Source organism: Epinephelus lanceolatus, chromosome 14 (genome assembly GCF_041903045.1).
Source record: "Epinephelus lanceolatus isolate andai-2023 chromosome 14, ASM4190304v1, whole genome shotgun sequence".
In the NCBI taxonomy this organism is placed as follows: domain Eukaryota; kingdom Metazoa; phylum Chordata; class Actinopteri; order Perciformes; family Serranidae; genus Epinephelus; species Epinephelus lanceolatus.
In genome coordinates, this window is record NC_135747.1 from 1913756 (window position 1) to 1940754 (window position 26999).

At 42.2% G+C, this 26999-nt stretch overlaps 1 protein-coding gene across 3 annotated transcripts in view; it reads right to left on the reverse strand.

The window, feature by feature from the left end:
* The window catches only part of LOC117251238 (transmembrane protein 50B-like), a 59852-nt gene that overhangs the window by 21755 nt on the left and 11098 nt on the right, over nucleotides 1–26999 (reverse strand). For 2 of the 3 annotated variants that reach the window (XM_078174269.1, XM_033617343.2), the window contains one exon: nucleotides 25109–25199. In XM_078174269.1, coding sequence (XP_078030395.1) covers nucleotides 25109–25199 — 91 coding nt within the window. Of the gene's footprint in view, nucleotides 1–25108; nucleotides 25200–25219; nucleotides 26132–26999 lie in introns of those variants that run through there. The other variant, XM_078174268.1, reaches the window with a different exon arrangement.

Sequence of the window (26999 nt, forward strand, 5' to 3'; positions counted from 1 at the left end):
TAACATAAGTAATTTCCCCTCGGGGATCAATAAAGCATTTCTGATTCTGATTCTGATTCATTTCAAACTTCAAATCAAATCAAACTTTATTTGTATAGCACTTTTCATACATTAAAAATGCAGCACAAAGTGCTTCACAGAATAAAAACAGACAAAAATACTACATACATATTGAAAACCCGCCCCTCCCAACCCCACATATAAACACAAACACACACACACGCACCCGCACACGCACCCGCACACACACACACACACACACACACAAAAATCAGTTAAAAGCCAAATTAAAAAGGTGAGTCTTGAGCCTCCCTTTAAAAACATCAACAGTCTCTGCATTCCTGATGCTCTCCAGCAGGCTGTTACATAAGTGTGGGCCATAATGGCTGAATGCAGCCTCTCCGCAGGTTTTTGTTCTGACTTTTGGAACAATTAAAAGGCCTGTGCCGGAGGACCTCAGGATCCGTGAGGGTTGATACGATAAAAGCAGGTCAGATAAATAAGATGGCCCAACATCGGCATCGCCAGACAGATTTTACTGGGGCACGTGCCCCAGTATTGATCTGCAGTGCCCCAGTAAACATTTCACCAGTAAAAAATTCACTTCGGAGTTTTAACTCCACATAACATACACAGTGCAGACATGGCTACTTAATATGGTAATTCATTCATGTGCTACTCCATTCACTCCTCGTACACAGTGCGCACATGGCTACGGGCCCGAACGACGCATAGTGCATCCAAATTCACACCTGTATAGCATATCACGTGAAACAGCAGAATTGTAGCTTTCCGACAAGACCAAGCACTTGTCGGTAGTCCAATGTTTTTACAGCGAAAAAAAAAGATAAATTTACACTAAAATTATGTATAACAGAGCTTTCATACAGCTTTGCACACACATTACTCTTGGATGGATTACTCGCGAATGCAGGGTCGCACAGAAATGCCACGCATATCACATGAAAGCACAGGAGCAGAGCTTTCATGTGATACCACACACATCATTGTGCTGTCATCCCATCACGTAAATCCAGATTAATTGTCTACTAAATAAAAACCTGACGAATTTCTTTACAATCCATTATACAGATCTTGTTATCAGTCACTTCATATAGTGAGGAATATCGTATCTTACCACGTCTTAAGGGGCGTTCACACCGAGCGCGAATTTGCGAATTGACTTACATACAAAGTCAATGCAAAGACGCAATTAGATGCGAATTAGGGCGCAAATTTCGCGTCTATCGCGCTGCGCCTACGCGTCTATCGTGTCCATCACGTCGCGCTAGACGCGAAATTTGCGTCCAACGCCTCATCGCTCGAGTTGAAAATATTGAACTTTTGAGGCGAATTCGCATGATGCTGTGCCGCGAAAGCCAATCAGTGTTGAGATTCTCCCGACGTCACTGACATCCAGTTGTTGACACAACAAACTGCTACTCACCGGAGACAGATGGACAGGTGCTCCGCAGCTGAAATGGAGCGCCTGTAGTTGGTGTCCTGCAAGGAGATCCTGGTGCCAACCCTCGCGAACAGGTCCTCAAACTGGGCCCCAGTCAGCCTGAAGTACCGCTGAAAGTGGCTATCATCCAGACGGAGTTCCTGAAGGAGGTGGTGAAACTCACAGAGCTGGATGTGCTTCTGCAGGATAGGGTGAACCCAAAAACGACGGTGTTTGGCCCTCCGACGCAGCTGGGACTTCCAGAGCAGGTACAAAGCAGCTATGGTGGTTATCTCAGCCATGGTTGAGGAGAGAATGGCGGGTCAGATGTTGTTATCTAGTGAATATGGGCAGGCTCACTACTCGTGCGACTGATGCGATAACGCGAATTAACAAAATGGTCCGGTGTCCAAACTCACGCGTTGCGTGCGGTGCGTTATGTGCGGTGCGTTACGCGCGAGTAATTCGCTTCACTCGCGCCTGGTGTGAATGCACAGTTAGGCTTGCATGTGTTTCTTCCGGTCTATCCACATTTGTAGTCTGGCTTTCAAGATGCAAATATCTCCATATTGTCCAGTTGACACTCTATGACAAGACCAGCCACTTCACCTTTGCGCACCCAGACAACTGCAGCCTAATTGCATGACAGGGCCGTAGTCACCTTATACATTGACGGGGACATGTGTCCCCCCCCAATGCCCAAAATGTCCCCCCAATATATAACTGAAACTGAAAAACAAATATTATCTTGGAGGACATCATTGCACTTGGTTGACTATTTTCTATTATTTTAGATGTAAATAATGCATGTTTCTTTCAGATAAAACACATTTTTGACTTGTGAATGAGTCAATGGAATTTCTTGGAATAATGAAAAAATACTGGCTATCATGTCCGCCTGGCACAAACCACATGTTTTGGACAACTGTGAAGTGACAGAATGTCCCATCATCATGCTTCTTATATTGTTTTGTCACCAGAAAAATGGCTAAAAATATCCGGTTTTGTCACCAGAAAAATGGCTAAAAATATCTGGTTTTGTCGCCCCAAATTCGATTTTGCAAGTGCACAAGTAGGCCAAATGCATCAGTTCATTCAGATTGGTTAATCAAAGATGAGTCAACAACATAATCTGATCTGATTGTATAGTTTAAAGCACTATTTAAGCTTTTTTATTATAAATAAGTGCTAAAAATCTTTTTGCTCGCACGCTTTGGGCGCTCGCATGCATTCTCTGTGCCCCTGTGGCCCAAGACCATTAAGACATTTAAAAACTAATAAAAGAACCTTAAAATCGATCCTGAAGTGCACGGGGAGCCAATGCAGCGATTTTAAAATTGGTGTAATGTGCGCCCGCCCTCTGGTCCTTGTCAGCACTCGTGCGGCTGAGTTTTGGAGTAACTGCAGGTTAGAGATGGTCTTTTTGGGAAGACCAGAGAGAGCAGGGCATTACAGTAATCTAACCGACAAGAGATAAAAGCATGCATCAGCACCTCCGTGTTAGCCTGAGAGAGAAACAGGCGGACTCTGGCTATATTCTTAAGATGATAAAAACCTATCCTTGTTACATTTTTGATGTGTGGAATAAAATTAAGCTCAGAGTCAAAAATGACGCCCAGGTTCTTCACACATTGTGAGGGTTTGTACTTTTGGTAAAAGTTTCTCTCTCTGGCCTTCATGACCAATGACTAAAACCTCTGTTTTGTCCTGGTTGAACTGTAGGAAATTCACTGCCATCCATTACTTGATATCTAAAATGCAGTTAAAAATGTTATCAATTGGCCCTGTGTCATCAGGAGACACGGCGATGTACAACTGTGTGTCATCTGCGTAACTGTGGAAGCTGATGCTGTGCCTCCTGATGACGTCCCCAAGGGGAAGCCTATATAGATTAAAAATAATTGGACCTAAAATTGACCCTTGGGGCAACCCACACCTAATTTCATGCGTTCTGGAGGAACATGTATCCATACTTACAGAGAAACAACGATCTGTGAGATAAGAGCTGAACCAGTTAAAAACAGCACCAGAGAGGCCCACCAGGTTTCTGAGTCTGTTTAATAAAATGTGGTGATCTACTGTATCAAAAGCGACGCTTAGATCCAGTAGTACCAAGACTGTGAGTTTTTGTGAATCAACATTAAACCTGACATCATTTAAAATCTTTAAAAGGGCGGTCTCGGTACTGTGGTTCATCCTAAAACCAGACTGATATTTCTCTAAAATTATTGTTTCTTTTTAAAAAATCATTTACTTGGTTAAAAACCAGTTTTTCTAAAATCTGAAACGTTAAAAACGGTAAGTTGGATACAGGTCGGTAGTTATTAAAAATGTTGGGACCTAAATTACTCTTCTTCACCGTTTTGAAGGCAGCGGGGAAGACACCCGTCTGAAGAGAGTAATTTATTATATTTAAAACCTGTTCCTCAAAGAATCCATAAAATGTTTTTAAAAGTGATGTGGGAATCAGATCTAAAAGGCAGGTTGTTGGGTTTATCTGGGAGAAAACTCAACCAAGTGTCCTTGCATCAACCAGGGCAAAACTCTCAGTGTTTCCTCAGGTAAAAGCAATGATCCAGGTGTGTTAAAAATTACATTCGGTTGGGATAAAAGACTGGCCCGTATTCTGAATTTGTTATTGAATTCTCAGAGTTTTTATCCAGTTTAGTTCTTAAATCAGATAAAGTTATTATTGTAGGCGATTTTAACATTCATGTCAACGTTGATAATGACTCCCTGGCTACCGCGTTTATCTCATTATTAGACTCCATTGGCTTCAGTCAGGGTGTACATGAACCCACTCATTGTTTTAACCATACCCTCGATCTAGTTCTGACGTATGGAATTGAAATTGTTAACCTAAAAGTCTTTCCACAGAATCCCTCGCTATCGGATCATTATCTGATTACTTTTGATTTCTTTTTACTCGATTACACGCCACTCAGCAACAGTTACTATACTAGATGTTTATCAGATAGTGCTGTCGCAAAATTTAAGGAAAAGATTACTCCGTCGTTAAATTCAATACCAAGTCCCTCAGTAACAGAGGTTTCCTGTACCAACTTTAACCTCTCCCGAATTGATCATTTTGTCATTAGCGCCGTAGGCTCGCTACGAACAACACTTGACTCTGTAGCTCCTCTTAAAAAGAAGTTAAAAAAGCAAAGAAAGTTCGCCAAGTTCCTTGGTATAACTCTCAAACCCGTAAGTTAAAACAAATATCGCGAAAATTTGAAAGGAATTGGCGATTAACCAAACTGGAAGAATCTCGTTTAATCTGGACAGACAGTCTCAAAATTTAGAAGAGGGGCCTCCGCAATGCCAGAGCAAACTATTACTCAGCATTAATAGAAGACAATAAGAACAACCCCAGGTTTCTTTTCAGCACTGTAGCCAGGCTGACTGAGAGTCAAAGCTCTATTGAGCCTTGTATTCCTTTAGCTCGTAGCAGTAATGATTTTATGAGCTTTTTTAATGACAAAATTCTAACTATTAGAGGCAAAATTCATGACCTCCTGTCCTCAGATAGTACCTATCTAACCTCAAACACAGCTGTAAAACCTAATATATATTTAGATTGCTTCTCCCCAATTTCTCTTCAAGAATTGACCGCAGTGATTTCTTCATCTAAATCATCAACGTGTCTCTTAGACCCCATCCCAACTAGGCTACTTAAGGAGGTCTTTCCTTTAGTTAACACTCATATATTAGATATGATCAATATATCCTTATTAACAGGCTATGTAGCACAGTCTTTTAAGGTAGCTGTAATTAAACCTCTACTAAAAAAGCCCACCCTGGTATCCAGAGGTGTTAGCCAACTATAGACCAATATCTAATCTTCCCTTTATGTCAAAGATCCTTGAGAAAGTAGTTGCAGACCAGCTGTGTGATTTTCTCCATGATAATAATTTATTTGAGGAATTTCAGTCAGGATTTAGAGTGCATCATAGCACTGAGACAGCACTAGTTAAAATTACAAATGACCTTCTGATTGCTTCAGACAAAGGACTTGTCTTTGTACTTGTTTTATTAGATCTTAGTGCGGCGTTTGACACAATTGACCATCAAATTCTACTGCAGAGACTGGATCACTTAATTGGCCTAAAAGGTTCTGCACTGAGCTGGTTTAAATCTTATTTATATGATCTTTTCAGTTTGTTGACGTTCATAATGAATCATCCTTACGTACCAAAGTTTGTTTTGGAGTTCCGCAAGGTTCTGTGCTCGGACCAATCCTATTTACTCTATATATGCTTCCTTTAGGTAACATCATTAGAAATCACTCTGTAAATTTCCATTGTTATGCGGATGATACACAGTTGTATTTATCGATGAAGCCAGAAGAAAGTAATCAATTAACTAAACTCCATAACTGCCTTAAAGACATAAAAACTTGGATGAGCACCAATTTCCTGATGTTAAATTCAGACAAAACTGAAGTTATTGTTCTTGGCCCCAAGCAACTCAGAGACTCTTTATCTGATAACATAGTTTCTCTAGATGGCATTGCTCTGGCCTCTAGCACTACCGTAAGAAACCTCGGAGTAATATTTGATCAAGATCTGTCTTTTAATTCTCATTTAAAACAAACCTCACGGACTGCATTTTTTTCATCTGCGTAATATTGCGAAAATTAGGCCTATCCTGACCCGAAAAGATGCAGAAAAATTGGTCCACACTTTTGTTACCTCTAGGCTGGATTACTGTAACTCTCTGTTATCAGGTAGCTCTAGTAAGTCCTTAAAAACTCTCCAGCTAATTCAGAATGCAGCAGCACGTGTACTAACAGAAACTAAGAAACGAGATCATATTTCTCCTGTTTTAGCTTCTCTGCACTGGCTCCCTGTAAAATCCAGAATTGAATTTAAAATCCTACTGTTAACTTATAAAGCTCTAAATGGTCAAGCTCCGTCATATCTTAGAGAGCTCATAGTGCCATATTATCCCACCAGAACACTGCGCTCTGAGAACGCAGGGTTACTCGTGGTCCCTAAAGTCTCCAAAAGTAGATCAGGAGCCAGAGCCTTCAGCTATCAGGCTCCTCTCCTGTGGAATCATCTTCCTGTTACGGTCCGGGAGGCAGACACTGTCTCCACATTTAAGACTAGACTTAAGACTTTCCTCTTTGATAAAGCTTATAGTTAGGGCTGGCTCAGGCTTGCCCTGCACCAGCCCCTAGATAGGCTGACTTAGGCCTAGTCTGCCGGAGGACCCCCCTATAATACACCGGGCACCTTCTCTCCTTCTCTCTCTCTCTCTCTCTCTCTCTCTCTCTCTCGTATTCTATTACTGCATCTTGCTAACTCGGCCATTCTGGATGTCACTAACTCGGCTTCTTCTCCGGAGCCTTTGTGCTCCACTGTCTCTCAGGTTAACTCATATCGCAGTGGTGCCTGGACTGCGTGACATGTGTGGTTGTGCTGCTGCCGTGGTCCTGCCAGATGCCTCCTGCTGCTGCTGCCATCATTAGTCATTAGTCATACTTCTACTGTTATTATACACATATGACTATTGTCACACATGTATACTGCCAGATATTAATACATACTTTCAACATATTGTACCACAGTAGCCAGAACTATAACTATAATATTATTACTTTCAATAATGTTGTTGTAAGCTACTGTCATTACCTGCATCTCTCTCTCTCTCTCTATCTCTCTCTCTCTCTCCCTCTCTCTCTCTCTCTCTCTCATTGTGTCATACGGATTACTGTTAATTTATTATGCTGATCTGTTCTGTACGACATCTATTGCACGTCTGTCCGTCCTGGAAGAGGGATCCCTCCTCAGTTGCTCTTCCTGAGGTTTCTACCATTTTTTTCCCGTTAAAGGGGTTTTTTTGGGGAGTTTTTCCTTATCCGCTGCGAGGGTCATAAGGACAGAGGGATGTCGTATGCTGTAAAGCCCTGTGAGGCAAATTGTGATTTGTGATATTGGGCTTTATAAATAAAATTGAATTGAATTGAATTGAAAAGAATCTGATATCATCGATTTTACTTCTGAAGTGGTCTGCAAAGTCCTTGCAGAGGGCATCTGTTGATATGTTGGATGGTTTATTAAAATTGGTGCTGGTTAAAAGATCGAAGGTGGAGAAAAGAAATTTGGGGTTGTTTTTATGATCGGAAATGAGTTTTGAAAAGTGGGATACTCTTGCCTGTTTGACTGTTTTATTGTAGGATTTGAGTTGTCCGTGTAATATTTCAAAATGAACTGTCAATTTGGTTTTTCTCCACCTCCTCTCTGCACTCCTGCATTTTCTTTTCAGTTTTTTGATATTATCATTTCTCCATGGGAGTGTAGGTTTTGTTTTTATTGTTTTGATTAAAAGTGGAGCCACTGAGTCAAGTGTTGACTTCAATGCACTGTTAAAATTGTCCACAATAAAATCACAGGGTGCAGGTAAAATTTCAGCAGGAGTGCTCTGTAAAATCTGGATAAAATTTGCAGCCACTTCAGAAGTTAGGTAGCGTTTCCTCACTGTTCTCACTGGGGCCTCCTGATGGCTAAAACTGGTGATGTTAAAATACACACAGTAGTGGTCAGACACAGCCAGGTCAACAACAGAGCACACACCAGTGGACAGGCCATAGGTTATAACCAGGTCCAGGGCGTGTCCTCTGTTGTGAGTTGGCTGTGTGACGTGCTGTTTAAAATCCATGCAGGTTAAAAGGTTTAAAAATTTTCTGGACATCGTATCCGAGGTATTATCAACATGTAAATTAAAATCACCAGTTATTAAAATTCTGTTATAGGTGGTGTGTATGATTGTTAATAGTTCTGAGAAATCAGTGATAAAAGAGGTGGAATGGTGGGGTGGCCTGTAAACTGTGATGCAAAGAATAGGAGGACTGCTAAAAACAAACTGCATGGTACTCAAATGATGTGTGGCTGTTAAAAGAAACTTCAGTAGAGTGCAATGAAATTTTTCAGTTCCGCCTCCTCTTTTACCTCCCCTAGTAGAAAATAAAAAATTAAAATTTGGTGGGCAGGCCTCGGTGAGAACAACAGGTGCGTCACTGCCAAGCCATGTCTCTATTAAAAGAATACTGTCCAACTTGTTATCTAAAATCAGGTCATTTATGATAAAAGTTTTATTTAAAAGAGAGCGCAAGTTCAGCACGGCCAGGTTCATGTTGGTGCCGAACATGCGCTCATCATCACAGTGTGGTGAGTGTGAAGCAGGAGTGACGGGAACTAAGTTTTTGGGGTCGCTATTGATCCATGGTGAAGCTGGTCTATTAAATCTATTTGAGATTCTGACTGGGATGGATATGGATGTGGGAGTGGGCTGGGGATGAACCAAAGAGGAAAGCAGGGGGGCGTGTGCTTCCAATGTACATCAGTCACATGGGGCACACTCTACAGCATGCTGAATGTTAGCCGCTAACATGCGGCTGCCCAGCCTGCTCGGGTGAAGCCCGTCAGCCCTGTAAAAAGAGGACCGGTTCCAAAATAAGTTAAAATTGCAGATAAAAGCAAATCCATAAGTGCTACAGGCAGCCTGGACCCATGAATTGAGGGAGAGGAGCCGGCTGAAACGTTCTGCCCCGTGGGACAATGTTGGCAGGGGACCGCTGATAAAAACCGACTTACCAAAGTTTTTTAAAGGCTAAAAAGAGCAACAAAATCCATTTTTGTCAGCTCTGATTGTCAGCGGGCCGTGTCGTTTGAGCCCAAATGAAAAATAAGCCGGTTTATGGATGAAGGGAGTGAATGAAGCAGTTCTGGAAGTTTGTCAAGGATGACCGGGACTGTGGCTCCAGGAAAGCAGTGAGTTGTGGCATTGAAAAAACGAATATTCCTGATGATGCTGTCTCCAAACAACACGGTGGAAGGAGGGAAAAGAGGACAAAGAGGAACAGGATGGGGATTGGGGGACTCACATGAGGCAGGTGGATGGTCCATGCTGCGTGACCGGGGGGGGGGGGGGGGGGGGGGGCAGGAGCTGCTGCGACTCGGTGGTACCGGCCCCGGCAGGAGGAGCACCAACCCGGCTGTGGGAAAGGAGTCCCCCGGAGCGTTTTCGTACAGTCTCCTTTAGGAGCCTCCGACGCGTCGCGGAAGCCAATGCCCGGGATGGGAGTCGATGGTCCGGTCCTGCAGCCGCGGCACTCCGGTCCACAACAGGTGCCAGCGAGGAAGACGCGGATCCATCCATGCAGGGCGCCGCAGGAGTAGGCTACCACCGGCCGGCGGAGAGGGAGCCACAGCACCGTTAGACGCCGAGGCCGACTCCTCCAAGCGGGGAGTGGCTGGAGCAGCACCGGAAATCTGGAGCGACTGTTCATGAGCCACCTCCTGGAGGGCGGTCAGCATGGATGATTTGTTGTTAAGCTCACCAGAGAGCTGGCGAATGTCCTCTTTCAGGTCAGAAATCTTTTTGTCTGCTTTTACAAGCTGGGGTTCCACATCAGCGTGCATAGATGTAGCCTTAGATGTAGGCTATCGCTGTGCTGTCAGCTGGCGGAAGTTTTCCCACATCTGTTGACAAGCCAGCAATACCTGTGAACTTCCTAAAGCTGGCCGTGTATTGCGCCATCATCATGTCTTCATAACAGGTAAAGTAGCCTTATAGCATTTTGTACATACATGATTAGACCAATTGCTTTATTTATTTCTTCATTTTCGAAACTCAGAAATGAGTTGCTCTCTGCATGTCAGGGCTGACCTCCTCACAGCGCACATGTGCGCGCGCACACACACACACACACACACACACACACACACACACACACACACACACAACAGAGTGAAGTGAGACAACAGCAGAGAGGCCGCGGTGCAGATGAAGGGAACATAACCTCAAGCTTACTCTAGTTGATGACAACTACGCTTGTTACTATAAGTAAGTGCGATACAACCTCTGCCAGCCAAGCCAATACTTTATCAATACATGTGATCAGCATGTAGAAAGCCATATTTCAATCTGCTCTGTTCGCAGTCTCTCATTCACCACTATTATGATTTACGATCGCGGTCAACACAAGCACATCTCGCTCGTGGTGCTAACAAACTGTTAAAGACAAACTAAAATGAAAGCTGTCTGTATGTAGGCTAACACTTTATCTTAAAATGTACCTGAGGCAGCCGACCTGCAGACAGTGAGTCTCCTAAGTAGAGGGTAACAGCGGTAACAGCACCAGGTTGGGCATCCCTCTTCCTCTTTCAGCTCTCGCCAGCGTGTGAAAGCCAGGCCAATATTAATCTCTTCTCTTAGCTCTTGTTATCTCACTCTCCCGTTTTCTTTTCTTTGTCTCCTCGGACAACACCTTCACCTTCTTCCTTTTCTTTGTCGCTTCAGCCATGACAACCACATCTAACTTCGTTCACCTCGGGCTATGCTACTCTAAAGAGAGGAGGGGAATATGACGAGGAGGGGGATATGACATATGCCGTAAAGCAGCGAAGTGAAACAGACGCTCTCAAGCAATGACGGAGGTGTCATCCAACCTATTGTGAGTTGATGTACCATCACAAGGATATTGAATATATATTTTGAGGGCTCAAAAACTCCATTGTTTTGCTTTAACTTAGCAAAATCTAATAGCCTCTTATTGAATTCACCAATCACTAGACTCAAGACCATTTCACCCTTCACCAGGGCACAGAGTAGGGGTGTAAATCACCAGCTTCATCACGATACGATATTATATCGATTTGTTTGGATGACGATATGATGTTTGCCGATATCACAAAGTCTGTCACGATACGATTTTGATTCGATTTGATTCAGGAGCCTGCAATCAATATGACGCGATATCATATGCCCATCTAACACAATCATTTACATCAACTCACAAAAACAACTAGAATATGATTTGACCATTTTATTTCTGAGCTCTGTTTGTTGTTTGAGCGGAGGCGCGCTTGCCCAGAAATGGTGACACAGACGTGCTATGTGAATTTCAAAATAAATGTGTATCTTTAAGATGACGATATGGATCAATGTCACCAAGTCACCAAAGAAAACAAAGAAATGAAAGAAACAATACTGGATCTCCAAGCCCGCAGCATGCGCGACAACCTGGTGTTTTCAGGCATACCAGAAAACACACAGGAAAATCCCGAAAAGACACTTATGGACTTCATGCAAACTCACCTCAAACTGCCACCCGAAAAAACCAAACGGATCACTTTTGATCGCGTTCACCGGATCGGCAATATCAAGACAGACAGCACCAGACCGAGACCCATCGTGGCTAAATTTGAACACTTCAAGGACAAAAAATTTGTAAAAAATCTGGGCAAAGAACTGAAAGGCACCTGCTTTGGTCTTAATGACCAATTCCCGAGGGAAATACAGGACAGACGAAAACTGCTGGATAAACTGTAGATAGATGGGAAACTGTACCGTGATCGAAACGTGACCACCTGGCTGAACAACGACCACCTCCGCTAAACATGAACTCACATGAACAAAAAAGTGCTCATTCCAAGGTCCTTAACCACTTAACCAAACTACAAGCAGATATTTGTCTATTACAAGAGACCCACCTCTGCCCATCTGAACAACACAAACTAAAATCCTCACAATACAACCAAGTTTATTCAGCCACATACAACTCTAGAAAAAGAGGGGTCTCAATTCTAATTAACAAAACTGTTCCACTCATAAATTCAACAATAATAGATCCAGAGGGATGCTACATTATTATCCATGCCTCTCTCTTTAGTGAAAATTACATAATTGCAAATGTCTATGGCCCAAACAATGATGATCCCCCTTTTTTTCACACATTCTTCTCCTCGTTCAATAACATGCCTGATTTACCTTTAATAATCGGAGGAGATTTTAATACAGTTATAGATCACACACTCGACAGATCGTACACCCCAAGCACCTTCAAACCATGCACCTCATCTGAAATAATAAAACAACACATGAATAAGTTTGGTCTTGGAGACATTTGGCGACTACACAACCTAACATCCAGGGAATATTCCTATCACTCACACATTCATAAATCCTTCTCACGCATAGATTTCTTTCTTGTTAGCAACTCTATCATATCTATTATCTCTGATACAAATATCCATCCCATTGTAATAAGTGACCATGCCCCTGTATCTTTCTCCCTGAACACCAATCATCCTATCAAACCTTTCTGCTCAAGATGGCGCTTCAATACCTCTCTCCTTAAAGATCCAGATTTCGACATTTACTTCAAAAGAGAGTGGGCATCCCTGATTGATATAAACGATTCTCCAGACACCTCACCAACAACTTTGTGGGAAACGGCAAAAGCAGTAATGAGAGGAAAAATAATATCATACTCATCATACAAGAAGAAAAAAGACATGGAGATCGAAAATGAACTAGAGAGAAAACTCAAATACCTAAACGACTCATATGCAAATAACCCATAAGAAGTTATTCACAATGAACTAAGACAAGTTAAATTCCAACTAGACTAAATACTTAATAAAAAAACTCAATTTATAATAGAAAGATTAAGACATGATAAATTTGAATATAACAATAAAAATGGGAAATACCTGGCAAACCAACTAAAACGTAAAAAAATCCATAATATCCGTAGTGAGGGATTCAGCAGGGAGGCCAATGTTCTCAGGCCAAGACATCAACAACACTTTTCAATCATTTTACAGTAAACTATACACCTGTGATCATGAACCAGACGTATCAGAAATTGATTCATTTTTAGACATTCTCAACCTTCCCAAAATAACAAATCAAGCAAATATCCTGGACAAAACATTTACACAAGATGAATACTTTAAGGCACTCAACCAAATGCCAAACAATAAAGCACCTGGTCCGGACGGCCTCCCTGCTGAATTCTTCAAACTTTTCTGGAACACTATTTCACCACTATTCATGAAAATGTGCCAAGAAATCAAACATACCTCCAAAATTCCCCAACACATGAATACTGCTCTCCTCTCATTACTGCCAAAGCCAGGCAAAGACCCGACTCAATGCTCCAACTACCGGCCTCTATCACTAATCAACACAGACGTTAAAATAATAAGCAAAGCCCTGACCACCCTCAACAAAAAAGTAATCCCTCATATAATACATCCTGATCAAACCGGTTTCATTAAAGGATGACATACCTCAGATAACATGCACAGACTTTTTAACCTGATAACCATTTCTGGATCCAACAACCTCAAAACCATTATCACCTCCCTTGATGCTGAAAAAGCTTTCGACAGAGTTAATCATAGATTTCTTTTTTCAACACTACAAAAATTTGGTTTTGGAGAATCGTTTGTACATTGGATTAAAACACTATACTCTTCACCCATGGCCACTGTCATTACCAGTGGAATAATATCAAAACCATTCGCTCTACATAGAGGAACAAGACAGTGATGCCCACTCTGTCCATCACTATTTGCCATATTCATTGAACCTTTAGCAGTTGCAATACGCCAGAATCACAATATCCAAGGCATCCGTGTTTCCAATTACCATCACAAGATTAGCCTATATGCAGATGACATTTTATTGTACCTCCAGTCCACATCCAATTCACTGCAAGAAGTCATAAAGCTCATTAATCAGTTCTCAAAAATATCAGATTACTCAATAAATTGGACCAAATCTACCATCTTGCCATTGAGTGCGGGGGACTGGATGGCTGCATCCTCACAAGCACCCCCTCCCTTACCTGTTGGCAACATTAAATACTTAGGTATAAACATTTCCCCCAAGCTGTCAGAGTTGTTCAAATTAAATTTCACCCCACTACTCAAAACCATTGAAGATGATCTCAACCGTTGGATGAACTTGCCACTTTCTCTCACCGGTAGAATAGCTGCAGTCAAAATGTCAGTATTACCCAAAATCAATTATCTTTTTACAATGATCCCAATCCAACCTACTACCAACTGGTTTCAATCACTGGACTCTATAACACACAAATTCTATTGGAAAAATAAAAAACCAAGGATCAAACTCACAACATTACAAAAAAGTAAAATAACAGGCGGTCTAGAGGCACCCAATTTTCATTGTTATTTTCTCGCCAACCAGTTACAGTATATTTATAAATGGATTAATCACACAACACAGCCTCACTCATGGACAGAACTAGAACAAGCACAATGGAAACCCATCGTAATATCCGACCTCCCATTTCTCAACACAAGTTTAAAACTTAACAGCACATTCAACAATACAGTAATCTCGACAACTCTGACAGCTTGGTGGAAAATCAACAAGCTCTTCAAATCCACATTAACCCCCTGCAAATACACCCCTATTTGGAATAACCCGAACTTCACACAGAAAAATTCACCCCTAGATTTCGTCACCTGGAAAAAAAAAGGAATCACACACCTACACCACATCTTCCATAATGATAAACTAATCTCATTTGAAAATCTCATTCACACCTATGGCATTGGGACTGACCAGTATCTTCAGTAATTTAAATTAAAATCAGTTCTCAAAGCCAAAATCAATATAACTCATAATAACCTACAACCTCCAGTACTGACAGAAGAATTATTAGAGATTAAAAACACAAAGAAACTACTATCCAAATTATACAGACTATTACTAAACCAAGACACAACCATATCACTTCCCACACAAAAATGGGAAAATGACCTACTGGTTAGTCCCAATGCCGATTACTGGTCACAAATTTGCCGGAACACCTTCACAATGTCAAAAAATACAAATATACATCTAATACAGTATAAAGTCATCCACAGAACTCACCTCACCACACATAAAATACATAAAATGGGACTCATAGACACAGACATTTGCTCATCATGTATACTAAACACTGTAGACAATTACTATCATGCCATGTGGCTCTGCACCCCAGTACAAACTTTCTGGGAGGGGGTCATTGAAAAAAATGTCAGATCTCTTGGGATGCAACCTTCCATTATCCCCCTTACTCTGTTTACTTGGAGACCTCACAGTAATTAACCCAGCACCCAATAATACCAGACCAATACTTATAGCCATAACCACTGCCAAAAAGACCATACTCAGGAATTGGAAAACAAGACACAAACATATCACACTGGTTAAATATCCTTACAGAATACATATCTATGGAAAAGCTCTCAGCCGCTCTCCAAGACCAAACTCATTATTTTGAAGCAACCTGGACCCCTCTTCTTCTCAGAGCCCTACACTTGCTGCCTGTGAGCCCGTGCCCCCAACCTGACAAGTGATGTCTTAAAAGCATTAACGTTTTTGTTATTGTTTTTATTTTTTTTATTTATTATTTTATCTTATTTTCCTTCTTTTTCAATTGCCTATTAGTTTTTCCTTATTATTTTTTATTCTACATAAGGTTTTGCCCCTAAACCTCATACATTTTACTCATCCACACACTCAAGCAACAGTATTCCTTATCATACATTCTAAACACTTGTGACTGATACTTCCTACTCCTGTCTCATTTGTGTTTTATTACTTGTTCTGTTTACCTTTTTTAGTTTTACTATTATTATTGATTTTTTTGTTGTTGTTTCTGTTTTGTTTTTGTCTCTTGTTATTGTCATCTGTTGTTTTTTTAAAAATTTTCTTATTTCTTGTTTGTATTGTTCGTATTGCACTTCACTCCTTTGTATGTCTTGTTAAAGCCACAGTGTGTAGGAAGATGGCGCACTCTAGCGCCTCACTGTTTCAAACACGTATTGCAACAACTGTAGCCGCTGTGTACCAAAAAGCTATGATAACACTGATGAAACCATGTCATCCGATACTACATGGAGTATTCATTCAGGCTCCTACACAGACACACGCGACGCGAGTTGACAAACCCCCTCCTCACCATGCTGGCTGTGTTTACAACGTAGGACTGTTGGGGCGGATGTAAATTGAAACAAACCAATCATGTCATGTCCTTTGACAACTGACAAGTGGCTCAACCTCACACACCTCATCCCTCTCCTCACATCACTGGCCTGTGATGGCATTACCATTCTCCCTCAGCAGCTCTCTCTACCTGGGAAAGGCTACCCCGATGTGGGCCTTCGTTTTTTTAATTCGCCGCTCATGTTGCCTTTTCTATTCCCTTTTGCGCTTTCTTGGTGACAAGGATTCTGTCTCCCATGATGCTGCATATGCATGATCCTGCATTATGCTCAAAGAGTGGGACTTTGTTTCAAATTTGCCAGGGTAGTAGCGAAGCGCCTCTTGCTCCTCTCCTTCGGCTCCTCAGTCACGCAGCGCTGGCCTGGCTCTCAACGAAAACGCCGAAGGCGGTGCTGTATGTCCCTTGCTGGCGGGTGTATTCTCAAGATGGCGAAACGTAATGGAACCCCACAGACGACTTACCCGCACAATGTACAAACAAATCCAAAATTCTCCTTTTATGAGAATAAGTCAGATTATTGGTGGAGGTAATAGTACACCAGTGATGACATATTTATGAATGCAGACATCAATTTTTGCCAATAAACAACTGAAAATGTCACACAATGTCCCTTTAAATGTTTGCAAAAAATAAAAAATAAATAAAAAAAAATAAAAAATATCTGGGGGTGAATGTGTCCCCCAGACTTAAAGACTTGTATGACATAAACTACTCACCATCACTCAAACAGATCAAAGAAGAACTGCAACATTGGAATTTACTTCCCATTTCATTTCTCGGCTGAATTAATGTAATCAAAATGAATATACTACCTGGCTTTAGTTATCTCTTTCAGTCACTTCCCTGTTATCTAGACAAAACATTTTCTAAATCCCTAAACAAATGAGTTAGCTCCTTTATCTGGAAGAATACCTCGCCCAGAATAGCCTTCAAAACTTTAACTAAGTCTAAAGAGAAAGGTGGACTGGGACTTCCAGACCTTCAGTTGTACTATTGGGCTGCCCAGACAAAAGGCCTGATTAGTTGGGTACAAAAATGAAGAACCACTCACTGGACAGATACTGAAAAACTTTGCCTTCCTACCTCGTTACCTTCTTTATGATAATAATTTATTTGAGGAATTACAGTCAGGATTTAGAGTGCATCATAGCACTGAGACAGCACTAGTTAAAATTACAAATGACCTTCTGATTGCTTCAGACAAAGGACTCGTCTCTGTACTTGTTTTATTAGATCTTAGTGCGGCGTTTGACACTATTGACCATCAAATTCTGCTACGGAGACTGGAACACTTAATTGGCCTAAAAGGTTCTGCACTAAGCTGGTTCAAATCTTATTTATCTGATCGTTTTCAATTTGTTGACGTTCATAATGAATCATCCTTACGTACTAAAGTTTGTTTTGGAGTTCCGCAAGGTTCTGTGCTCGGACCAATCCTATTTATTCTATATATGCTTCCTTTAGGCAACATCATTAGAAATCACTCTATAAATTTCCATTGTTATGCGGATGATACACAGTTGTATTTATTGATGAAGCCAGAAGAAAGTAATCAATTAACTAAACTCCATAACTGCCTGAAAGACATAAAAACCTGGATGAGCACCAATTTCCTGATGTTAAACTAGCAGTGGAGCTGATGGTAGTGTGGCTAGGGCCAATGAGTTAAGTCTGTTCTTCAATAGGTTTGACACTGCTGCCCTGGCCCCTGCTGGCTCTCCTGCTGACTTCTCCAGCCACCACCACTTCTGACCCCCCCTCCTCCTCCTGATAGCACCTCATCCAACTTGGTGAGCCCCTCACACCCATCCCCCACTCCTCACACCTCCTCTGGCTCCCATGCTACATGCCCTCCTCTCACTTTGGACTCCAACTCTCCCCCTCCTCAACCTGCACTCTTTACACCTCTACATGTTAGGAGACAGCTGAGCAAACTCCCTGCTGGTAAGGCTGCAGGCCCTGATGGTGTCAGCCCACAGGTTCTCAGAGCCTGCGCCGAACAGCTCTGTGGAGTGCTTCATCGTGTCTTCAACATGAGCCTGTGCCTCCAGAGGGTCCCTGTGATATGGGAGACGTCCTGCCTCGTTCCAGTGCCAAAGACGCCGCAGCCCAGCGGTCTCTCGGACTACCGACCGGTGGCACTGACGTCACATATCATGAAGACCCTGGAGAGACTTGTCCTGGAGCAGCTCAGGCCTATGGTCAGGCCGCACCTGGATCCCCTCCAGTTCGCCTATCAGCCCCGACTTGGAGTTGAGGATGCCCTCATTTACCTGCTGAACCGTGTCTACGCCCACCTGGACGAGCCGGGGAGCACTGTGAGGGTCACGTTCTTTGACTTCTCCAGTGCTTTCAATACCATCAGGCCTGCTCTACTGGGTGACAAGCTGACGGCGATGCTGGTGAATCCCCCCCTTGTGTCCTGGATTGTGGATTACCTCACTGGCCGACCACAGTACATGCGCTTGCGGCACTGTGTGTCAGACACAGTGGTCAGCAATACCGGGGCCCCAGAAGGTACTGTCCTCTCTCCTTTCCTCTTCACCCTTTACACCACGGACTTCAGCTACCAGACAGAGTCTTGTCATCTTCAGAAGTTTTCTGATGACTCTGCTATAGTTGGATGTATCAGCAAGGGTGAGGAGGCTGAATACAGGGCTGTGGTGGATAACTTTGTCTCATGGTGTGAGCTGAACCACCTGCAGCTCAACACAACAAAGACAAAAGAGCTGGTGGTAGATCTGAGGAGAACTAGGACACCAGTGACCCCAGTTTCCATCCTGGGGCATAACATGGACATCGTAGAACACTACAAGTATCTGTAGTGTTCACTGACAATAAAATGGACTGGACTAAGAACACTGAAGTCCTTTATAAGAAGGGACAGAGCCGCCTCTATTTTCTGAGGAGGCTCCACTCCTTTAACATCTGCCGGACTATGCTGAGGATGTTTTATGAGTCTGTGGTGGCCAGTGCTATTCTGTTTGCTGTGGTGTGCTGGGGCAGCAGACTGAGAGTAGCCGATGCCAACAGACTCAACAAGCTGATCAGAAAGGCCAGTGACGTTGTGGGGGTGGAGCTGCACCCTTTGACAGCAGTGTCAGACAGGAGGATGCTGTCAAAGGTGTGGGCGATACTTCAGCATGGCTCTCACCCTCTCCACAACACTCTGGTCGAACAGAGGAGCACCTTCAGCCAGAGACTGATTGCTCCTAAATGCACCACTGAGCGCCACAGGAAGTCATTCTTACCTGTGGCCATTAAACTGTACAACTCCTCCCTCTGATGATCGGACTCATTTGGCTATTTATAAAACAAAACACACAATATAATTACTCATTCTTATTTCATTTATAACGCTACAACCATTTCATTGTATATTGTATATATTTCAGATTGTCTACTTTACTATTTTATTATTTATTTTATTTTATTGTCTACTTTAATATTTTATTTTATTTTATTTTATTTTAATGTCTACTTTAATATTTTATTTTATTTATTTCATTGTCTATTTTAGTATTTTATTTATATCTTCATCTTTATCTCTTGTTTCCATTCATGCTGTATTTCTATTTCTACTTTGCACGGAGCATTGGAACAAAAACAATTTCCCCCCGGGGATTAATAAAGTATTCTGAATCTGAATCTGAATCTGAATTCAGACAAAACTGAAATTATTGTTCTTGGCCCCAAACAACTCAGAGACTCTTTATCTGATGACATAGGTTCTCTAGATGGCATTGCTCTGGCCTCTACCACTACCGTAAGAAACTGCGGAGTAACATTTGATCAAGATTTGTCTTTTAATTCTCATTTAAAACAAACCTCACGGACTGCATTTTTTCATCAGCGCAATATTGCGAAAATTAGGCCTATTCTGACCCGAAAAGATGCAGAAAAATTGGTCCACGCTTTTGTTACCTCAAGGCTGGATTACTGTAACTCTCTATTATCAGGTAGCTCTAGTAAGTCCTTAAAAACTCTCCAGCTAATTCAGAATGCAGCAGCACATGTACTAACAGGAACTAAGAAACGAGATCATATTTCTCCTGTTTTAGCTTCTCTGCACTGGCTCCCTGTAAAATCCAGAATTGAATTTAAAATCCTACTGTTAACTTATAAAAGGGTTTTTTGCTGAGTGCCTATGATTGTACTGCTGACTTTTGTTATCTTGGTTAATGAGTTTTTCTGTTTCAGACTGAGTGATGTATATGTCAGAACGTTTTCTCTTTATTGTCAAGAAACAAAATAATTGAAAAGAGCTATTAATCTATGCACAGGACGTATCTTACCCCATTACGTCTGAGTAAGATATATCCTAACTCTAAATGTCACAGATGTAAAACATGTACAGGGTCAGTCATTCATGTTTGCTGTGAATGCAGAAAACTAAAACATTTTTGGAAAGAGGTGCATGATTTGGCTGTTAAGGTCTTGAAGATTCCATCTGACATTTCCCCAGTACAGTACCTCTTTGGTATGGAACTGAAAAGGAAGCTAGACCCAATGTCAGCAAAGCGGATTGGCATAATATCATATATAGCAAAGAAGTGCATTTTGCTCAACTGGAACCAGCAAAGACCCCCAACATTTAACTTGTTCAAACAAATTTTGAATGACACAATGCAACTGCAAAAACGTACTTAAAAAACAAGCTGGAAGTCTTCCTGAGAACATGGGAACCCCTTTTGGATCTCTAACTATCCACCTGGCCAGCTTACGTATGCTCTGACTCTGTGAAGAAATGAGCCAATTCCACTGACCATTATTATTAGGGCCTGTGCACCGACCACATGCGGGCAAAGGCCCTATTGAAATTTAAGGAATTATTATTAATTTTCCTCAAGGTAAATCGCCTTTTAGGGGGTTTTTAACATATTTTTTGCATGTGCTTCAGTCGCTTTGTAAATTTACATGCGATATGGTTTCCGTTGGTGGGCGGAGCAAAATGGCTTGACCACGCCCCTCAAAGAGTAGCCCCCACGGCATGTTTCACCATCATGCACGAAAATCGGTACATACGTGTATCATGCCCGGATGCACAAAAAAGTCTCTTGGACCCAATGCCTAAACTCAACAGAAGGTTGGCCATTTTGAATTCCGCGGTCATTTTTGACGTTTCCCATGTGTTTTAACAAACTTAGTCCCACCCTGAACACATTTATATAACCATATTTCCTGATAGTCATAGCGCCATCTAGTGGCGACAGGAAATTACATGTTTCAGACTTTAACATGCTCCTCCTGGCAGGTTTACCATATCCAACTCAAATGTAGTCATGAAGGTCTTAAAGGGATAGTGCACCCAAAAATGAAAATTCAGCCATTATCTACTCACCCACATGCCGAGGGAGGCTCAGGTGAAGTTGTAGAGTCCTCACAACACTTGCATAGATCCAAGGGGAGAGGGGGTAGCAACACAACTCCACCTAATGGAGGCTTACGGCGCCCCAGATTCAAACATCCAAAAACACGTAATTGAAACCACAAAATATCTTCATACTGCTTGTCCTTAGTGATCCAAGTGTCCTGAAGCCCCAACATAAAAAGGTGTTTGGAAAAACGTCACTTGAACTCTGTTTTTAGCCTCATTGTAGCCTGTAGCTCTAACTGCCTCTCTGTGCACCGTGCTCACGTGTGCGCGCGAGATCCACGAAAGCACGTGAACACACATGAACGTGGTGCCCATGTCTCACGGTCTTGTCTTGCGTGAGCAAGCGCACACACATGAGCGCGGTGTACAGAGAGACCCACCTCAAATTTTCTGATAAAAAGTTCTAAGACCTTGATTAATCTCAAAAATGAGGCTCTTGAGTCTTTGCCAAACAGTAGCCCCTTTTATACTGCCAGATTTTCCGTGAATGTTGGGCCGTTTTGCCGGCAAGCTGTGAGCATTTAGACACACAGAGCCGGATTGGCGAGTTGATCCAAGGTGCCCAATTTTTCGCCTCGTAGGGTAGTCATATTGGTGGAACCCTTTTAGTTTAAACAGACCAAGGCGGCCTTCCGCAACGGGAGGGGCTGTTGAAGACTTGTAGAAGGAGCTGTTGATGATGCCGCACATGCGAGCCACTGGAGGTGGATAAACAGGAAACAGCTGATAGCAGAAATTAGCGAGCAGCTAGTAGCAAGAGGGAAACGCAAACCTGACAGACACTGTAAAGATGTAAAGAAAAAAAAAACTGTAAAAAAAGCAACTGGAGAGACAAGGAATTGCGCACCCTCCTTACCCTCGCAAACGAAGAGGCCATTAACCGTCAGATGACGGGGACAGTGAAAAAAGGACTGACTAGCCGCGGCTTCCCTCCCACGTCACTGTTTGTGTCACATGCTGAGCTACACATTTTGTTACTTGCTCACACCCCCCACTACCCCAAAAAAGGCACATTCTGTATAAACAAAAGTAGGCAGGCGGCATTTTGCCGCACTCCCCGATTTTGTTTTTATACTGCCAATGCTGAAAAAAGACTGATTGGGCTTTTCTGCAAATTTGCACAATTGCTATCTAAGAAGGGCTACTCTCGCCATGGCAACACCTTATTCACCATAAAGCACAAAGTTGTTTTTAAAGGGGCATCGAATGGTTAGAAACTCAAACGTGGCACACACATCAGAGGTCCCAAATTCTGCTGTGTGATGTGATTTTTGTGCTTTGATGTACCAAGATGGCTCAACAGCACCCCCTACAAAATTTTGACAAAGCAGCCCCCAAAGCTGGTTTGACTTCAAACCTTGGTCCGTCCCACTGGAAGATCTTGAAGTTTTCATCAATCTGTGTGATCGTGGCAAGGCGCCAAACTCAGGTGTACCGCTATGAAACAGGAAGTAGCGCCCCCAACAAAATTTCAATGAAACAGCCCCGGAAGCTGCTTTGATCTACATGTACGAAACTCGGTAGGCACATGTAACACTCCAAGACGTACAAAAAGCCTCTTGGACTCATTCTCTAAAACCAACAGGAAGTCGGCCACTCTACAAGTGGAGAGATGTCAGAGTGAGGGGGCTGCCTTGGTCAGGCGCCCCGAGCGGTTGGGGGGGTTCGGTGCCTTGCTCAAGGGCACCCGGCAGTGGAGGAGGTGAACTGACACCTCTCCAGCTACCAGTCCACGCTCCATATTTGGTCCGGACAGGGACTTGAACAGGTGACCCTCCAGTTCCCAACCCAAGTCCCTATGGACTGAACTACTGCCGCCCCATTTTTGTGCAGTTTTGCCCATTTCAAGGCCTCGTAAATTAATGAACTTGTCCTAGAAATTTTATCCAATCGACTTCAAACCTTGGTCTGTCCCACTGAAAGACCTTGAAGAAGAAAAGTTATTACAAGCTTGACTTTTTGTCAAACTGTGTGACTGTGGCAAGGCGTTAAACTTCCATGTGTCGCCGAACAAGAAGTGGACTGTAACTCCAGCACACATGGTCCAATCTTCCCTAAACTTCACAGGTTTGATGACGTCCTACCCTGAACACATCTATATGCCAATGTTCAGCATTACACATAGCGCCACCTACTGGCAACAGTAAGTACGTCTTTTCAGACATTTATATTTTGATGTGACTGGATTTACATGCTGTGGTTTATTTGATGCACAAAAATCATGACAAATCATTAATTCAATTCAATTTTATTTATAAAGCCCAATATCACAAGTAACAATTTGCCTCAGAGGGCTTTACAGCATACAACATCCCTCTGTCCTTTGGACCCTCACAGCGGATAATCAATAGTGCATTCTCCAGGGTCAGCATTGAATGGTGTGGCCATGTTGTGGCATCAGGTTTCAATATCTCACAATTAAACACAAAATTGTTATACCTTTGGAGTAAATGGTTCAATCTGCACCACACTTCACATGTTTAATAATAGTCCCACCCTGGACACATCTATGTGACAATTTTCAGTCATAGACATAGCGCCAACTACGGGCAACAGGAAGTACATCTTTTCAGACACTCATCTTTTGATTTACATGAAATTACATTGGTGTGGTCTATATTTGATGTAAAAAACTTGACAGATAATTGATGCGTTCTCCAGCGCCATCTCGGGGAAAAACGATGTGGTACAAAATGTGAAATAGGTCATTCCAGCGCCCACACTTTATGAAGGATATGCCATCTCAGTCCTGCGTTCAGTATCTGACTTTGACAGAGATGAACTGCAGTGTCGGCCAGCGTCCTGAGTTGTTTTTATTTCTTGATATTATTATAACTTTTTTTTCATTTCTTCTTATACTTTTAGTTATTATTATTATGATTTAATCTTGTTCACTGTCTATGTGCTCATTTGAGGGTGTTTATAGAAATTTAAAAACAAATAAATAAATAATTGGAAAAAAAAACCTGTCCTATCCTGTAGGCCGTCCCTTAAATGCAAAACATCAATTCAGCGCTGTTACCATCGTTGCTGCCAGCTTAAAGGTGAGACAACGCTGTCCCACATTAGGTGATCGTGCCTTTCATACAGAACGGCAGGGCAGAATAATGTTGCAACATTCCTGCAGTGAACAGGCACTGTAAAAGGGGCTTTAGTTATCTCGTTGTCTGTCTTTGTGCTGAATTGGCTAACTAGTCTTTTGTAAGACCATATTAAGAAACCAATATGAATATTCACTGATGTGACAAAAAGTTAAGTATTAAAATATATACATACAGTATAATCATTGCATGACTGATATTGATAGAATCATCCAGAAAGATGAAGTTACTTGAAAGACAAAGCATTGCAGTACACCAGTATGAATGGAAGTACAACAAGACAAGCAGCAGGGGCAATAGGAAGTGGTGAAGACAGAATAATGAGACAGTAAGAAAATGTGCTGTTCAAGTGAAGGAACACTCACTTGGCACCACATGCACTGAACAGGATCCAGATGGAGGCGATGAGGGAGCCAAACATCATCATGAAGCCGATAAACAGCCAAAGACGAGCTCCTGCAAAGACACAGAAATGCTAATCACTTTCATTAGCTCATGAGTTAGTCTTCACACCCTGACAGCTGAAAACACCGACTTGATCTTTTTGATCATAAGCTAATCAAATTAAAGCAGAGCAACGATGCCTGTGTCAAAGAAGGTCAATACGAAGAGTATTTTAGAATGCAAGGTATGAAAATATTTTGCATGCATTAAATACAGATATATATAAATCAACCTAAAGGATGTATTAATACATAATGACAGTTGTCTAGTGGTAGTCTAAGAGCAGGAAGCTATCCTCAAATGGCTGAGAAAATAGAAGTAGTATTTCCACTAGAAACTCCACTAGGGGAGGCTGTGGCTCAGAGTGTTCGATCCTTGGCTCCTCCTGTCCGCATGTCGAAGCATCCTTGGGCAAGATACTGAACTCCAAATTGCCCACAATGGCTATGTGAGTGTGTGTGACTGGTTACTGAGTAGCAGGTGGTACCCTGTATGGCAGCCTCGACCACCAGTGTGTGAATGTGTGTGTGAATGTGACTCAGTAGCGCTTTGAGTGGTCAAGAAGACTAGAATGGCCATTTACCATGCCAGCATCAAAGTCAGTAACAGCGCTGAGAAGATGTCTAAACGGGACAGCCGACAGGATGGGATCATGGGCAGCACGGGTGTGATGTTTTGCTGGCCTGTTATGTGTGCAACCCACACAGGAGATTTAAAAAGTAGCGGCTAACTCAAAGAAGAACAGCAGCCAAATGACTGTTATTGACATGTTATGACATTGTCATTTTTTATAAAGTGCTGCTGACGCATAAGTTACATGTCACACTAGAGGCTGATGCTGTTGTGTAACATGTCATGCCTGTCATGCCTCTTTCGATTCCATGATGCCGGCATGCTGTCTAAAATCAAACACTGGAGCAGAATGATGTCGTCGTCATTGGGTTCTGTGGAAAAATGCAAAGGCGGCGTGAAAAAGAGTTTTCATTGTAGCTCTATAGCACCATCTCTGTGTAAAAAGGGATACTGACTGCTTGATCAGATGCTGACCTGAGGCAGGTACATGCACAGACATTGTGATAGGCAGAAGCTCAATTACAATTCAATTTAACTCAATTTTATTCAGAAAATAAAAAATATCATAAATATCACAAATCACAACTTGCCTCAAAAGGATTTACAGTGTAGGACATCTCTCTGTCCTTTGTCCCTTACAGTGAATAAGAACAAACTCCCTGAAAAAACCCTTTAACCAGGAAAAAACAGGTGCACCCTCCCTCCCAGCTGTGTTGTGGGCACACATGATTTATCCTAAGTCACACACACACACACACACAGTTCTCTTTCACATAACAAATATATCACAAATATATTGTTTTTAGCAATTTTATTTGTATTCATGAATAATTTAATTAACCACCGCTCGCACACAGCAGCTGACAGTGTCATGTGACCAGTGCTACTTGGAAAATGTAGTGAGCTAAGCCACCATTTACTCTACATCAAGTTTCACTTCATTGAAGCTATCCCCAGAGAAATGTAGCAAGCTAAGCTACCAGAAAATGGCAAGAGTAACTTGCTACTTGCAAGTGCTGGCGTCAGTCTTATTACTTATCTTCAGTTTAATTATCCGTACTTTTATCCAGACCTCCGCAGAAAAAAGTCTGCTGTACTTCAGAGTTTTTCCTGGAAAAAGAGCTTGTAACTTTTGTGGACATCAAGGCGCTACTCAGTCAGTTAATCAACTTTGCTACTGAAAAGCTATTTGACTCAGAAAGTAGTGACGTTACTGCCACGCTACTGAGAAATGTAGTT